The sequence below is a fragment of the Aythya fuligula genome, chromosome 13 (genome assembly GCF_009819795.1).
Source record: "Aythya fuligula isolate bAytFul2 chromosome 13, bAytFul2.pri, whole genome shotgun sequence".
Lineage (NCBI taxonomy): Eukaryota > Metazoa > Chordata > Aves > Anseriformes > Anatidae > Aythya > Aythya fuligula.
The window spans coordinates 7379513-7397768 of NC_045571.1; the positions used below are offsets into that span (position 1 = coordinate 7379513).

An 18256-nucleotide genomic window follows, 5' to 3' on the forward strand; every position below is an offset into this window, starting at 1 on the left:
CTGTGAAGTACCCGCACAGCCTGTCCTTCTCCCTGTGACACGGGTAACTTGCTCTCTGTTCACTGACTCTCTCTGGCCATCACTTCTGATGTGCCACACACAGCAGCCAGCTGTTTTTTGTCTGCCATATGCAAACTGCAGCTGTCTTCATGCTGTGCAATCTGAACCTTTAATTTCTGTACACACCTATTATTATTATTACTATGTAAGTCAATGGTATCTGTAAAGCTGCATCTGGAATCTAGTAGGAGAGGAGGCATTGCTAATGGTGGGATGTATCCCAAGTATGAGGGGCACTGTGAAATTCTGGAATGGTCTTCCTGACCACTTCCTCTCTGCGGAGATAAACGTCTCTCTTCTGCCTCCCAGCCTCCTTTTTATTTTTCTTTTGGCCTCTGGTGCTTGGACATTGCAGAGATAAACACCCCCAGTGACACAATTGGAGAAGTGTTGTACAAGGCTAGAGAGGGAGCAGGTGAGCCTGAGCTAATACCCAGGCTCTTTGGGAAGACCACGTCCAGCCAGAGCTATTAAAGGCGTTACTGTGGTTGCTCAAATACAGGGTATGCTCCCTTTCCTCTAGAATCAAGATCTGAAAATACCAAGTTGCCTAAAATTTGTGGGCTGTAACCGACCTCTGCCCTTCAAGAGTCCCAAAAAATTGCATGCCTTTTTGTGGGCTTCCTTCACAGAGTGCATCCATCGTTGCTCGTGTCTGCAGACCCCAGGTGAGATGGATATCAGTTCCTGGGCTCCGCCGCTCTATGGCTAATCTATAAATAAAAATGTAACTCAGAGGAATGTTTTTCTGGCTAAATATTTACAGTCACAAGCATTTCTTGCTTTGTGGAGCAATAAATTTAACACATTAGCTAGTATATTTATTTTTTAATCATTTATTTGTAGATGATTTCAATTTAAAATGAGATTTCAGGTAACGGGCAAGCATGTTTAACAATCCTGTGATATAAATTGCTGTAGGTGACAGATCCCAACAAAAATTATTACAGGCAGATTCGCAATGCAAAAATTATTTATATGACAGCAAGCAGAAAGACAAATTACTCAGAGACTATGTACATGCTCTTCTGTAATTGCTCATAAATTATTGTGGTTCGTCTTAAAATGCATCTAGAATCCCTCGACAACTGGATTTATTTAAAATAAGAATAATGGCAGATTACCAGGAAGCGTTGGGGAAGGAGATGCTGTGCGCACTTGGGGTGACTGCTAACACAGACGTACGGTAATGTAACGCCAGGCAACTTAATCTATAACGTGTCTGATGAATTCAGACCCTTCCTTCTCAGCTCACCATCTCCGCAGGTTGCAGTAGGCTGGACAGATAACTGGGGTGGTCCTGGATAATACCAGGGACAAGTCCACCATGATCAGCTGCTGCTGTACTTGCTGGCAGCACTTCCCTCCCTGCCGGGGCCACGGCAGGTCTCTCTCTGTGCCTCAGCCCTTTCAAGTGCTACGAAATAGGGCTGTGATCAGCCAGTGGGGCCAGAAGGAGCTCTGGTGGGGCTGGGGGACAGGCAGGCAAACCTCCTTTCCTCAGGAAGCCAGGCCAGAAGTGGGACAATTTTTCCACATCCTCTCAATACTCTACGTTTTAGAGCATATTTCAAATAACTGTCTTTACTGAAAGTGTCTAAAATACTCCCACAATAGAGGGGATTTGATCTGAATGGGCTTTCAATCAGGCACTTATTAGGGATCAGCTAATAATTGGGTAGCAGAGAAAAGATGTATGTACAGTTTTTATACAATAAGTGCCTCTCTCTAATGCCATTACTTTTGTCTTCTTACCACCCTGATCACATTGCACATTGAGAGCCAGCCCCACAAAAATGACAGCAAACTTTGTTCTCGATAATGGAGTGCTAAACTCCACCTAAGCAGCTCCCGTCACTCGCGATGACAGCTCGGAGAATACTCCAAATTAATCCAACAAAGCACACGCTCCGCTGACTGACGGCGCGGCGGGAGGAAAAATCCCGGCTGCCACGTGAGCGCAGGGAGCCTGACCTACATTTTAGCCTCTACAGCTTCATAAGAGGAAACGTTCCCGGCGGTGTGTTTAACGAGGAAAAAAAGGGTAAAAGTCATCTCTTGTTTGATTAGTTTTTCTCCACTGATTAAGATTTAGTTGAGGCGCTCTGCGGGACTTTTCCCTTCTGCAGGTGCCATCCGCAACCTATAATGAATGGTTACTTTACTCTGTTCCCCATGTGCTCTCCTCTCCATTTTCGTTTTCTCCTTTGAAAGTGCAGGTGCAGGTCTGGGGTCAGCTCGCTGTGTTGGTGACCCCGCTGAAGCATGGTTATGGCCGGCTCTAGCCCTCTGCTGGGGCAGCCAGAGATGGGTTTTGGTGTCTCTAGTGCCTTGGCTACAAATTGCCATTCCGGTGTCTTTCATCCATTGCTCTGTGCTGAAGCAGTTGTAAAACTTTAGCAGCTGGAGGTAAAAGAGTAGAGAAGCACACACTAGAAGAAATTTTCACAAGAGTGGAAGGTGAGGCAGACTGAATGCCCCCGAAGGGTGCTTAATATTTCTTTGAGCTGCGCTTTGACAAGCTGATGGCGTGGCTGTGGCAGAAATTGCATTGGAAACAGCAGTGTTTGCAGCTTCTAAAGTTGGATTTCCCTGTTAGATCAGAACCAGACTTCCTATTTGTAATCGTGACTCTGCTCTGCGATACAGCAGAAAAGCTGGCACCTTTCTGCTTGACCTAGAGGCTTTCCACGTGTGTCTGAATGTCAGTTACTCTTCACTGTGGTTTAACTTTGCTGAACCAGCGTAAGTTTGAAAGCTTTAGATGACGTGACAGGATTAGATTGACAGGAGATTGACAGAATTAATTAGATCAGCTGAATTAGTTGGGATTTAAATTCCAGTTCTGGGCACCCCTATTCATTTCAGCTTACGTATTGCCTTAGACTTCTGTGACTTTGCTAAACTACAGGAGAACGGAAGCCTCGGAGAATATCTGTACGTCCTGAAGGAGGAGGATGAGCAATCTGGAGATCTCAGCATTTTCCTTTGACATCTCTTGCTGGGAGAAGGAGGCTGTAAGCTCTGCAGTGCTTTTTAATTGTAAACTCGTGCCAGCCGAAAGAGAAGGGCTTAAAAAAGGCACAAAGTGAATGTGAGGAGGCTTTGCATGGAGTACACTGAGAACCACTTGATGTTAAAGCCACCTGTATAAAATTATTCATGAGGTTAGAACCACGCTTTATTGAAAAAATGGGTTGGATGGGTTTGTAGAGCAGGGAGATTGGGGTACTTCTTCCAGCTGTGCTGCTGCTTGTCCGTGTCTGCGTAGCACCATAGCTAGAGGCAGTATTTTATGTGGTCCTAGCAAGAGACTGGGTTACAACGCACAGCTTTGGTCGTAATGAAGGCTCTTAAACACATGGAAGAGATGTGCTGAGAACAAATACTTCACGATGTGATTTTTTGGGTAGTAATTAGCCAAACTTGATGCTGCAGCAGTGAGAAAGGAAACATACCGCTCTGGCTGGAAGCACCAGAGGGTCTCCCTTCTGTTACCCCATGACAGCTGCTGGGTTAAACAAACAGTTTGGAGTAACGGGGTCCTGGTCCTCCCGTCCTGAGCCTGTGTCAGTTTGTTTTACCGAGATGTTGCATGGAAGTTTATGTACAAGAAATGTGTGAGCAGGTTTAAAATACGGTTCAGCTGCACAGTTCATGTGGTCATGGTACAATTAAAGCTGATAAACTGCACTGGGGAAATCAAAAGCTCTCATTTATCATGGCTAGTTTTGAAGGATTTGCTGTAGCAAGGTGGGGGTTGGTCTGTTCTCCCACGTGCCTGGTGACAGGACGAGGGGGAACGGGCTAAAGTTGCGCCAGGGGAGTTTTAGGTTGGATGTTAGGAAGAACTTCTTTACTGAGAGGGTTGTGAGGCATTGGAATGGGCTGCCCAGGGAAGTGGTGGAGTCACCATCCCTGGAGGGCTTTAAAAGGCGTTTAGATGTTGAACTTAGCGATATGGTTTAGTGGAGGACTTATTAGTGTTAGGTCAGAAGTTGAACTTGAGGTCTCTTCCAACCTAGACAATTCTGTGATTCTGTGATTCAAGAGAAGCCTGAAAAAATGGTAGGCATAATTTAAAGGTAAGAAAAGCCACTAAAAAGTACTAGATCTGGTATTCCACTATGGATACAAATTTGTGCGTAGTACTTGTGCTTAGGAAGTAAATAAAAAAATCACTTGATGAGGGAATGCTATTGAAGATGTATGTGAAATGAGGAGCATATGAGAGTATCCAACATTGAGAGTCAGAGGACTGATGCTGTAAATGCAGAAGAGGCAACTTGATCCTTACTTGGTTGAATTTGAGGTAGTTACATCAAGGATAAAGATGCTTCAGTTACATGTAGCTGGAAATGATCAATAAATTCCACAAAATATATATTAGATCAAGTGCATTGATTTTAGGCAATGTATTTGCCTGCTGACAGCCTGCTTTGCTGTCTTCTTTTTTGCTTATATTCTCAGTTGACTTTCAGGCTTCCATTTTTTCTAAGAATACAAAAGATTGAATTAAAAAGTCTCTGATACACGAGGGGAATTATGTGTTGATATGTAGGTACTAGGATTATAGTGTAACCAAAAGGATTTAAAAGTAATGGGAGGAAAAAATGTAGAAAGAAATAATCTTTTAATAAATTGGCTGACACATTCATTTTTAAAGTGAAGTATCAAACCTTTTTTTTAGCTAAGGAAAGCTGTTTCAAAAGTTTTTGATGAACAGAACATCAAAAGATTCCTTTTCATATTTGTACAATATCTGCATTAAGCTTGATTGCATTGATAAAATGTTGTAGTTTTATTCTATTGTATATAATTCTTTCTCTATAGTTTGAGTAGGCTGTAGGAAAAAAACAACTGTGTGTAACTGCCTTGGAAGAGAATAATTGTCACATCTCTTATTTTTTATGTAACATAATTAGCAGAGGTGGAGGGAAATGTTTTAAGGGATAAATTGGGGTCAGATGCCAACAGACATTTTCCTCCAACAAGGAATTAGTGAATTCAGAATTGTTTTATTAGAGCAGGTAGGTAAGGTGAAAACACTTGGTTTATTTATTAAAGAATTAGTGAAAGTGGATGAAGGTAATGATGTTCTAAAGAAATGGAATCGGGCAGGTCTAATGTGCTCTAATAATAATAATGTGCTCTTACAGCCTGCACATTTTACATTTACATGTAACTAAGAAAACCGTATAAAATGCTTTTGATTGCTAATAGCTGCCACAAGTTTATCACACTGCTCTAAAACAAAGGTTTTTTTCTTTTGATTAATTGTTTTGCATTTCACAGGCTGCCTCTCGCTGTCTTGAAGAATTGTATCTGTATCTAATATGTCTTTATTATTGTTTTGCTTTCAGTTGATGGTTGCATTGACTGGTCAGTGGATCTCAAGACATACATGGCTTTGGCAGGTGAACCAGTCCGAGTGAAATGTGCCCTTTTCTACAGCTATATCAGAACTAATTATAGCATGGCCCAAAGCACAGGTCTTAGGCTTATGTGGTACAAAAACAAAGGAGACTTAGAAGAACCCATTATATTTTCTGAAGTTAGGATGAGCAAGGATGAAGATTCAATATGGTTTCACTCGGTTGAGTTGCAAGACAGTGGTTTCTACACGTGTGTTCTAAGGTGGGTATCGTGTTAAAATATCACTAAGAATGTGTAGATTGTCTCATTTGAAAAATGTTTCAATTTAGCTTCATGATTGAGATAGTCTTCCAGTTAATACTTACTCAGTATTTGCCTTCTCATAATTTTGTCACATAATGCTTTGTTGTAAAAATTAGTTTCCCTAGTAATTATAGTTACCTCTTCCAATAGCTACAATTAAACATTTGCAAACTTACATTTTGCCATAAACCCTCATAAATGGATGCTTCTTAAAGCATTAAGTATTTTGGCTAAGTAATCCTCAAATTCTCATGAGTGCCAAAGGTCATAAATGATTTTTCAAAGTTGGTAATTTTGTGACACAGTTTAAATTATTCTGATAGGTTTAGGCCATAGAGAGTTAGATTTCTGTCTGGTTCTGAGAAAATGTTTGTTTTAATATACATTTAAGATTTGTCATAACGTGAAGCCGGCCTCATTAGGTAAGGTGGTGTAAGGTAATGCTTGTCTCAAGTATTTTGGAACTGTTGGATGATCCTTAAATGAAGTATGTGCTGGAGCTCACGATGTCCATCATGTGGATGTTGATACCAGCTCTGTGCCTAAAATGAGAGGATAAAAAAGGAGGAGTCCGTAAGAGTGAATGAATAAATATCCCTTAAATGATCCAGTTTTGAATTAAAAGGAGTTTACAGATACTTCCTATGATTCAGTGTTAAACTGTTTGGTTTTAGAGAATGAAGCTTGCTCTATCCTTGTCTGCTGTTCCATACTGAAATTATATGCAGGTTTGGTGAATTTAATATAAAATATTTGCAGATAAATAACAACACTGTTAAGAGCCCAGAAGTTGTGCTCTCTCCATCTCTGCCTTGCTGCCTTGTCTCAACTTGCCTCTGTTCTGATCCTAAAGAATGGTGCTAAAGTCAAAGTTTGTGCTGTGGTACTTGGTTTGTAATGGGAAGAGCCAACACCCAGTTTGACTGTCAGCTGCATCTACCAGACTCACTATTCAGTCTGTGTTGCAGCCTTTGGAGTTTATTATTCCTTTATTAGCTGCTCCATCACAGGTTTGGGGTTATGTGAATTCCATGGTTTTGAAATGTTACGGGAAGATAGTGGTTTACATGTTTCAGGAGAGACATACTTGTTTCATAAGATATAGCTGCAGTGCTAATCAAATTACTAGTTTAATACTTCTGGAAAATTTTATGCAAATCCTATGTGAACAATGAATAACTGATCTTGAATCAAATTCTGGGACACACTTTTACTTGGGAAATTTCAAAACCCTTTGCTCATTTACATGACAAAGTACTTTTGGTAACAAATGGGAAGGTTGTTAAATAATTCATGAATTCTTCTAATTTTCAGATAAAAACTATATGACATGCTTCTTGGAAGGCATTACACAGCAGTATCATCTTCCCTGTCAGTTATATGTTTTTGCTGTTTATGCTAGAACTTACTTACATAATTGCAGACATTTTGGCCTTTTTCAGATTTATGTGGGAGTGCAGATTATTATATGTAGTGATTACACATAAGAGACCATATTTCTTCCTTGAATTAACTTATTTTTTCTTCCAAAAATATGGTAATGTATCCTTGCTGTTATTGTCTATAAAATTGCACGGGGCTTAAAATAGCTGAGGAAATAGCAATAGTAATTTACTTTAATTTCATTAAAATTAGGTTAGAGGTAGAGTTCTGAAATATGACCACAGGTCTGTGGTAGACTGTCCACCCCATTAACTGTGTAATTTCAGCTTTCTTAATCCATTTTTTAAGAAGGGGATAAGCAGATGTTTGTGTTTTAGTCATTAACCAGGATCACCTGCTTTGAGAAAAGGTGAGGATCTGTGTCACAGGTGAGAGCAGGAATTCTAGGATCTGATTTTATTTTCTAGAAACATTAACAGTTTCTGTTACAAACGCCTTCTTTTGTAGACTGAATGAATAAAGACCTTAGAGAGAACTCAATGCACTGGAAATGAAGAGGTCACCGTGTCCATCAGTATGCAACACTGGGCCTAAGGTTGCATGCATAATTGAGTCTTTTGGTTTGGTAATTGAATTTTAAAAAAAAATAAATAGGAGGAAAGGGGTTTTAGTTCCAGAAAAATGTAAAGCTTCTGAAGTCTTGTTTTGTTTTGTTTTGTTTTTGATTGAGAGTATTTTGACTGAAGTGGTTTGTTTTGTTTTGTTTTGTTTCTTGGTCTGAAATATGTACTTTTCTTTACAAAAGGGCACTAGGGGGTGAGGTGCTCAGACACGGTGCTAAGGCTAAGTGGGGACAACGGGTCCCAGTCCCCAAAGTTAATGGCTTCAACTGGGAAGATCTTCTCTGACAGAAGAATGGAATTGAACACCAGGGGTTTTTAACAAGTTGTACACAACGGGTGTCACAGGCAATAGCAACAATTATCCTGGTTTATTCTCCCCCAGCTTGTTATATTTTCCCCACTCAAAGACAACTTGGCAAACATGAGAACTGTACTGGGAAAATGGCAATTGCACTTTTCACTGAATTTCCTGTTTGTTGAAAAGATTCTTCACGATCCTAATAAAATTGTGTTTTTCAAGGAGCTCCATTTCTTGGTTGCTCATGGATGCTTACAGGTTCAAGGCATGCTTCATCTTTGAAGCAACTTGGAAGGAAATTGTCAGAAGCTGCTTGAAAAGGATGGGGACAAGCAGGTGAAGGCAAGCTTGATATGGCAACGATTTTAGAAATGGATAAAAATTAAATGTATCAGTGAATTCTTGAAATGACAAAACTGTCATTTCAGTAGTACTGACGCCTGCTTTGTAAATTAACTCATAATGCTGAACAAAATTAAAGTGTATTAGAGCAGCATCAATGAAAGAGATTGCTACTCTCAGGCTAGAGAGTTCTGGGAGCAGAATTTAAATATTGCCTCTCCTTTATTAACTGATTAGACATTGTTACATAGGCAGGTGTGTATTGGTAATAGCGGGAAATTCATGTTGCATTAAACCTTATTTCTCTCTTCTCATGATATGTTTTGACGTTGAGGTGACACTGAGATGGAAACCAAAGGGTAGTATTTTTCTCCTGCGTTAAGCATGGCCATGGCATATTAAGGGATCCAGATTCTTCACTTTTAAATTAATGTGGAGTTCATCTCCGTTGGGTAACCCTCATAAATTCCATGCAACTGCTTTGTTCACACGTGACTTTTTTGTCAGGGCTGCTGACTGGTGGATAGAAGTGTGTTTCATTAGGGTTCCCAGATAAATGCTGGGACATTTGTGTCAAGACTTCAGTGCACAATCTGGAAATGCTGCATTCTGGAGGTCTCCTTGCAGTACAGGCCTTGGATATGCCGTTAATCTTCCAGCACCTGCCGATGCTACTTTTAGATAAAGCTGTCAGCATTTCTCTTACAGAGGTTGTTTTTCTGGGATTTTCACATCAGCACTCTGGATTGAAACATCCTCCTCACTGAAGGTTTCAGAGATGAAAGCAAAGCAAACAAGGAAGCTAAAATTGATCTAAAAGCATAGGGTGGCCTCAAAGTTCTGAGTGTGGAGGAAGTTCATTTGCCAGATCATGTGCTGCTTTTGCCCTCTGCACAAATACATCTGTTTTTCTGTGTCAAAAGGCACTGCTTTTTAAAGAGTGAAGAAGAACAGGGCCTACTTGGATCTCCTGATAAAAGAAGAGGAGCTGAAGAAGAAATCTCAGCAAAGTTTAGCTGTACCTTTGCCCTCAGCAAGGAGCTACTTCTGAAGGCCTTTCTTCTAACTGGGCCCAGCTCCAAAATAAACTGAAATACAATAAATGCTTTGCAAGCGAGATCAGTAAAAAGTGGTAAAATGTTGATACTTATTTGCTGTTGATTAGTTGGTAGAATACAATAAACTCAATTCTCATAATAAGAATCAGGAAGGTAAGGAGTCTGGGGCCTGAGGGGTGCAGGGTAAGCAGGAGGTACGGGTTTTTGGTCACCAGACTGAGTGATGGACGTAAGCCTTGACTTCTGTACCAGAGGTAGAATAGCAAATGGGGGCTCCATGCATGCCTGTAAGGAAATAAGCCTGCAGATCTTTAATACCTGCATTTGATGCCAGAGAACTGCCAACAAATCAAGTTAGGAAATCTGTGTATCCTTTTCCCTTACTTTGTTCCTATCTGTACAGTTCTTAATGGAGAACAGCATTGCCACGGACATGCACAGAAGAATCAAGCCTTCATCAGGCCATCAGTGAAATATTGAAATATTCCTTTCTGAGCAGTAATAACATAGACTGATAGTAGATTTTAAGCCTTCAGGCTTCTGAATGTCTGTGAAGCGCATGACCAGCAAATCAAAATCAGATTTAGACAGCCTAGAGGTGCTGTCAGTAAAACTTAATTTGCGGCATAACCTTTGTGCTCTCGCTTCAGTGGGTGTGAGGAGGAGTTGAGGAACTTGTTTCAAATGCCTGCAGCCTGGACTACAGTAGTCACCCGTGATCCCAGGAAAAGCTGTGCTACTTTTTTCAGAGCACTGGAAGTCCATCTTCCAAGTGAAAGGAAAGAAAACTTCTTCCAGGTCTTTAAGACCAAACAGGAAAATCGGACTAAACCATGCTGTGAAAATGGGGAGGGGTAAGGTTGTTTTTTTCTGCAGCCATCTTCTGTGGTTCTTCTGGTATGTGTTTTAATACAGTCATTTTGTGTCTTCTTGTTGCAGAATGTTTTCTGGCTTTATCCAGTGCTCAATTCATGAGCAAAATTGGTTTATGTTTCAAATCCATTTGAGCATCGTGTTACTCTGAAAAGGTACGAAGATGATACCTTCTAGTAGTCTTTTGTCATCTGGTATCCAAGAGGAGCACATCTAAGTAGTTGCTGTACTACGTATCTCCTAGTTACCTCTCATACTTGCACACTGGTATCTGATAGCTTTCACAGCTGTACTGTCTCAGGTATTTTTGGAGAAGTCAGTTAAATTTCGCACATAGAACAAGAGCATGGGTACAGCAGGGCTTACTCTTCCCAGGCACTTTGTGATGTTAACATTAAATGTCACACATTAAAAACGTGTGACACTTCCCCTGTTAAAAGTGACAGATTCCGTATAAACAAAATCCCTATAATAATATAGTATTCTATACTTGAATACAGTGTTAGGGCAGATACAACATAAAGTCAGCATGATTCATCATAAAATAAAATTCAACTTACTGAGATAAAATGTTTTGGCATTATCTAAATGCAAAGGAAAGTAGAATCAGAATATTTCTACTTTTCTGTCTAAAACTATGTAAAAACTGATGGTGCTCCTGCAAATCCTTTTGATGACATAGTGTTTATTGAGAGAAATCAGTTCTACATGTTCTTTTGACACACTTGTGGGAAACAAATATTTGTTTTTGTTTCATGGTGATATGCATACTGCTCACTCACCTTCCTTCTCTAAAGACTTAGAATAGAAGATATCCATCCTCTGTCTTTCTGAAAGCCAGTGTTTATGTTGACATGAAGCTGGAACAGTCGGGGCTTCAAGCAGGAATGTCTGTGTTGCTCTGCAGTTGGAGAGCATCCAGCAACACAAGAGTCTTGCGTATTCTTTAGTTTTCCTAGTAGTAAAATCCCAGCTTTAGTTCCTATCAAAATGAGTGGCATTACCCTCTAGTCCCAACAGATTGTTGGAGCAAGAGCTCTGCATGCTGCAGTGCATCAGTAACATTTTGACTCGCTGTCACTGGTTGTTCACGGATGAAATGCCTTCCCTGGTGGGCTTCAAACCTTGCCTGCTTGGGAGAAAGGATACAGAGTGGAGTGACCGCTTCCTCGCCAAGTAATCTTTGCCTTCAGGAGACCGAATGCCAAGATTATTCAACCATCCTCAGCCCTCTCTTCTCCAGCATGTCAGGGGGTTCATTTCCCTGCTGTTCTCCAAACAGCAAAGGAGGAGAATGTGCTTACCCACGTACCACTCCTGTTGAAACCTGCATCAAAGCCAGCTGTAACCATAACGTCAGTAGGCAACATTGTGTGCGTCCTGGGAGAGGACAGGCAAATGGAAGTTTTCCTGCGGAAATCCATCATGCCCAAAGTACAAGGTGACAGATACATAGGGAATAAAACTGGTATTTGGTAAGTGATTTCTTCTTTTCTGGCAAAAAAAAAAAAAAACAAATACAAAACTTAAGATAAGAGACACAGTCAGGAGGACTCAGCTGCAGAACTCAGACAGCTCTCCCTGCCAGTTGGCATAATGACATTCATGTCATGTTTATTCATGATAGCATTCTTTTTATAACCCATCAGATAATAACTTCCATTGTTTTATGTGCTCGATTGCCTGTTTACAAACTGAAGGGGGCTTGCTTTTCCTCATTGCATCTACAAATAGGATGTACATACATGATGAAGGATATACTCCACAGGTTTTATTCCTTCAGGCAACAAAATCAGTGAGGTTTAGCAGTGCAGACATATCTAATGGGTATCCTGAACTCAACCTTTGCTTTATGCACTAGGTGCCTAATAATAAAGCAAAGAATAGATACACTAATTCACCCATGCGTGGGTTGGAAGAAATAAAGGAGAAAATGTTCAATGCTCTCAGAACCAGGGTATTGCAAACGCAAAATTATTGGAAGGGGATTTCTTAATATATTCCTTCATGGAAGCAGTTGTCCCTGTGCCTCAGATTTATGTCATTCGTAATGGGTCTTTTCAGTAAAAGAATATAATTTAACAGTAATATACAGAGTTCTACTAGAAAATTATTAGAAAATAAATGAAAGGGTCTTAGTCGTTTACAGTAGCAAACTTCGGGGCAGCACGCTGCTTTGTAATACTTGAGGGCAAGGAAGAAATTTTCCCTAATAGCAATCCCAGGCAATTGTATTTTTATTTTTTTTCTGCTGGAACAGGATGTGTTGAAGCTGGTAGAGACCAGATAGTTTGTGAGCATAGGTGCAATGTGCTGAGATAGCTTTGTGTTCTTTGGGCTTCTGCATTTTTTCTCTCTTCTTAATTATATTTTCACTTATTTATTTCTCGTAACTAACACTCTTGAAGACTTTAAAAGGAAGTAAGGAGCGCTGTTAACCTGTGTGATTCAACTTAAGTGCTAGGAGAGTTTCCCCTGGGCCCAATTAGTCCCTGTTGTAATGACTGTCTGGTGATTGGTGTGGTTTTTGATTGCTGCTGTCATGATCCAGAGTTCAGCAGGACCACTGTTTGTTTGTGTGAAGGCAATTAGAAAAGAAGTGGCACCCCCAGGCATTTAGCCATGTGCAAATCAGGCTGTGTGCCGCTTCCTGTTCTCAGAGAGTTTTAAGAAATATGGTGCTAGAGATAATTCCTGTGTTTTCAAATCACGGGCTTGCTGTTATGGCCTATGTCACTGGCTGCACTAGGCACGCTCTGACATTTCTGTGTCACATTTCCTTCTTAATAAGGATGTTAGCTCAAATCCAACTTAAATGTAAACTTATCTAAACTTTAATGAGGTAGATTGAACTGAGAGAAACTTTACTCAACTGCTAGATACAAACATCTTTTCTTCTCTGTCCCAGTATCCAAGAAGCCTAAAAACTCCCTAAACAGGGCTAAACTCACTGTGAGAAATACAGGGCTTGCAGTTAAGTGCCTCTGGTGAGACCTCTGGTGAGAACTCTGGTGAGTTCTCTGGAGAACTATATTCCTGAATGTTAACTTGTGGAGACATCCTTGGATATCTGTTTTTCAAGCTGTCATCACTGTAAGCCTTTTAAGATTACCCTTCAGTAAGTTCTCAGAAGTTCTGTCTTTTAAGTAGTGATGTTTTAGTTTTTCTTCATTGTAAGACATAGGCCTCTGGGACATCTAGTATGTGTAAATCAAATCGTCATCTTGTCTCTAGTGAATCTTGTGTGGTGATTAAGTCTGAGAAGAAAAGATGTACAGAAGGACTAAAAATTCTTAAGAGTGATGGCTAGCTCAGCACAAAATACTTTTTCTACCTGAAGAAACGGGCATTTGAATGGCGCTTCCATCTGAATTCACAACACAGGTTTCTTGGAGGTTTGGAGGAGGTAGAAATAATGAAAGAATATTGGATTTGTAACATGTTTTAGTATCCTGCTCTTAATTTTCTGAGATCGTATTTCCATGACATCTTCTTTTACTACCAGGATCCTGAAAACCAGTCAGATGTTAAAGGAGATCTAATATGGAGTGAGGATTTTTTCTTATCATGAATAGGAGCTGGGATTAGAATTGCAGTTATAAAAGCAAATGAGCAAGCACTACAAGACAGGGGTGTCTGGAGTTGCACCCAGGCCAGATATCACACACACATGCCACGGAATCACTGTACTTCGTGGTGTACGGTTCAGGGAACATCTACAATATTAAACCATTGAATTGTTCCACTTCAGGTATTGCTCTTTCACTTGACAAAATGATAGCAAGAAAATAATGTAGCACATGGGGTAATTTCAAAACTTTGAAAATAATTGTGATTATTTGTAACCTCTGACACCACAAGTGGGAATTTGATCTCTTCAAGGCAATTACCCCAGACACATAAAAGTTGTAGTTGCAGAGAAATAAGGTAATGCTGGAGTGAAACCTTGGAAGAGTAAAAAATTATTTGTTCGTTTTTAGGAAAGAGGCTACACTTATGTCATCTAAACAAACAAACAAAAAATGTACTTACTTGTCTTTAAAAAGATTGGCAAACCATGAGCTCATTGATCTGGGTGAAACAATCTCAGGTTCCAATAAAATGACCTGGTAATAGTTTTGTCAAGTGTGAAATTTAATCTGGAATAAAATGATACAAATTCTCATGAACAGAGAGGAAAACCATCAACTGTTGAATTGAGTCTGAAAGCTGGTAACGCATTCTAATAGCAGCTGGTAGTGGATTAATTGCTCTGGACCTCAAGACAGATAAAAAGGGTTGGTGATGTTGTTGCTGTTGTTCATTTAATTCAGAACGAGCAAAGATAAATGCAGGGGATGGCTTACACAGACCTGTAATCAGTATTTCACTAAGCCAGTGGAAAAAGTCATTAAAACAGACAGGCAGAGTGTTTAGGTATACTGGGAGAGGTCTAAGTCTGAGCTGTGCTGTTTCCTGAGAATTGCTTTAATACTTCCCAGCTTTTGGATCTACCACCACATTGGAGTCTTAGAACTTTAATAATAATAATAAATATAGAATGAAAACTGAGACTGCAATTAAAAATAATAATAATAATGCAAATCCTCTTGTATAAGTATGCAATTCTAGTTTTAGGGTGTTTTTCAATTAGTAGGTATGAATAAAATATTCATCCACTTTGCCAACTTCCTCTTTATAAGACAGTTGATAAACAGGAGAAGAGAATATGTCCCTTGCATACTAGAGACAAAATTGTTTTACTTGACTCTTTTAACAAACCGCCCTGCCTGGTAGAAACCAGAAATGCTGAAGAAAACAGTTTTGTCAAAGTTGTGAATGTTTTTTTCTAATTTGAATTCAGCTTTAGGGCTGATGAATTGTGTTGAATCCAAACAAAGTAAAAAATAATTAGGGATTGCCACTTCAATTTCAAATGCCCTTCTTAACCATTTCTCTGTTTTCTCCCTTTTTTCCTCTTGTCTTTGCTTTGAAGTGAAGCCAAACTCATAATTTTGCTTGCTTTTGTTTTGAGACCTGTTAAGCTCCCTTGTTTTTGCCTGTGTCTTTCTATTGGATTCTGAGCTGGCTTCAGTTTGTGTTTCAGAGCCAGTTCCAGGTGGTCTGGGAATTATGAATGCCTTGCCACAGAACAGAGGAAAACTGCTTTGTGAACTCTGGCAAAGCTAAACCTTTTTTCACATTTTCAGTCCAGAGAGTAGGCCTAGCTTATAACTAGCTCCTTGAAATAGAGAATTATAAATCTTAGTTATAAATCTTAGTTTGTGTGGAAACGTAAGACTTTACAATGTTTTTCTTCATGCTGCAGAGTGATTCTTTCTTTTCCATTCCTCATATGACCACTGCTACTGCTTATAAACAAGGAAACCACTGGTAATTGGGTCCCGTGGAGGATGACCGCTTTGGATACCTTTTACAAAACACAAACTATTAAAAGACACACTTCAAAACTCATTGGCTTATTTCCTATACATGTGGAAAATGGGCTCTCTGCAGTCTCTTGGGTTCCTTTGGGTTCCATGTAGTCAACAATATTCTCTACTCTGAGTTGTATATGACTCTCAATCTCTCTTGATATTGTGATTACCATCACAAGCCCTCCAGCATCCTCCCCAACCACCCGGAAGGTGCATCCGCCTCCTTTTTGATCTTTCATTCACCAGTTCTGATAGCAAAACCCAGCTTACTGGCTTTGCTGATCCTTTTGTTTCTTGCATGTTCCAGCTTCTCTCATTAAATGCGCTCGCCTGCCCTGCCAGTCTGCAAACTGCTGGGAGCACTGACCTCCTCCACAGAGTTCCATGACCATGTACTGAAAACAAAAGGAGATTCTCTGGTTTACAATTCTGTAATTCCTATAATAGGCCATTTGCTTAGCTTTTAGAAGAAAAAAAAAGCAAGAAAAGGAGGGTTCATGCCAGTCTGCATATCTTTATTAAAATACAAAACAAACAAAAAACCACCAAAAAACAGACATTGCCAGAAACAAATGCAGCTCAATTAAGGAGAACCAGAGGTCATGAAAACAGTTGGAAAGGAAGAGCTGGATCCATCCCAGCACAGCGGCTTCATGGGCTTCCTGAAGGACCTCTGTAGGTGAGTCTCCATCACCTCAGTGACCTGCACCATTATTTTCCAATCTAGGTTGTATATCTTCTTAGGAAGCTCTGTCTCATAGCATTTGGGCTGATAGAAAGGTAGTAGACACAGAAATCTCCAAGAAAAGTGAACGCAGACCCACCACCCTGCTTAGAGGACTGTGTGGTGAATTCTGTACCAACCTGGGGATCAGCTTGCCTAGCAAACGAAGGAATGGCTCGCATCATCTGTAAACAGTGACTCCAAGGCTTCTGCTTCAAAACTGAGAAAAACAGCAACGCTGATCAAACTGCTGTTTTGTTTTGCACATGACTGAAATGGAACTGTTATCCCAAACTGACTAGATTAAAGGAAGGCTGTTGCTTTATTAACTGGAATTCCTGCAATTGCAGAAGTTGCTCTTTTTTGAATTACCATCAGTAGTGCTAATGTGAATGGCTGATGAAGAAGCATTCATAAAGCTTTCAAGTCTGTTGCTGTTGGCTTAGTGAGGGAGGGCTTTCTTCATCATGAATCTGAACAGATTTATTGTCTTGGTTATGGAGTATGAACAAAAGTGATAGTGCTCACCAGGCACTTAGTTGACTCAATTCTATTCAATTCTAATTGTAACTAGTGAAAAGAGTACTACGTTTTTAGGTCGTGGTTCCAGGAAGCATTTTAAATAGAAGTAGTCTCCAGCACTGTTCAAAATGCAATCTAAATAATGCAAGATTGTTAGCAGAAAATACAGTACTATTAAATAACACTGAGTAATGGTCAGCTATTCAAAGTCGTTATTCTTGATTAGCCTTGATCATTATTACTAAGAGCATGTGACCTTATTTCCCCCAGTAATACTCATAGTTATTCAGGAAAGTTAAATAATCATTCCTGATTTATTACTATGGATTATACATAGTCATACCCATTTTTTGTGGATTTCAGGGCTGTATTTGAAAGCATTGAAATTTTCCAAGTATGTTTTATTTTCTTACAAAGAAGGCAACCCTATTCAAAAGCAGGTAGCTTTAGAAGAAAGCTGACTTATGTTCCGTAAATCATGTAGGTATTTCTGAAAAGGCCCAATAAAATGATGCATCTTGTTTAGTCCAGATAACTTCTGTTTCAAGTAAAAGTGCAATTCGTGTAGTTTGTGAGGATGAGACTTTTCCATAGCCTCTCAACTGAAACAGAGCATGGCAGTGCACCAAGAGCCTTTCTCCTCTAAGGTGTGGGACAGAGAAAATACCTGCTGACTTTATTACGTGAATGTTCACGTGGTGTTGTGAAGATAAGGGAGCAGGAAGATGGAGTGCGTGGCAAATTCAGTATTTCCTGCAGCGTATTTTCATGTCAGTAGCATTTGTTGCTCGTGGACAGTGTGAAGGTAGAAGAGGGCTAATCTGAAATTTGGAAGGTGACTTCAGCTCTGGGACCTGTCCTGCACTCTTGAGTGTCTCTTTGTGCCTCACTTTCCCCGTTATTAGAGTAGTCCTGCCTCAGGCTGGCAGAAGGCCCTTTGGGGAGATGTAAGATGCTTCGGCTGGGAGCCCCGTGTTATGGTTGGTTCTGCTGAATACCTAACTCTGATGACTTTGAAAGCTGAAGGTTTCAGAAGATCGCTCATTGATTTGCGTTGCAGATGCCATCTTCTGCAAATACCTGCTCACGGCATGCCTTTGACAAGCCATTTGCACGCTGTTCTGTCAGCACTTGTTTAGCATGAAGCTTAGAGCCATGATGAAGTGCCCCTTTAGGCCTTTTTATTTTCTTCCTAACTACGGGCTCACTTGACAGGGTGACATGTTGTTCAAACATGTCTTAAAAAAAGACTTGTTACAGAGCACACAGGATTTTTA

At 40.1% G+C, this 18256-nt stretch overlaps 1 protein-coding gene across 1 annotated transcript in view; it reads left to right on the plus strand.

Annotated features, from left to right (window-relative positions):
- The window catches only part of IL1RAPL2 (interleukin 1 receptor accessory protein like 2), a 328234-nt gene that overhangs the window by 157435 nt on the left and 152543 nt on the right, over positions 1-18256 (plus strand). The window contains exon 3 of the mRNA XM_032196249.1: positions 5424-5697. Within this exon, the coding sequence (XP_032052140.1) occupies positions 5424-5697 (274 nt within the window). The remainder of the gene's footprint in view (positions 1-5423; positions 5698-18256) is intronic.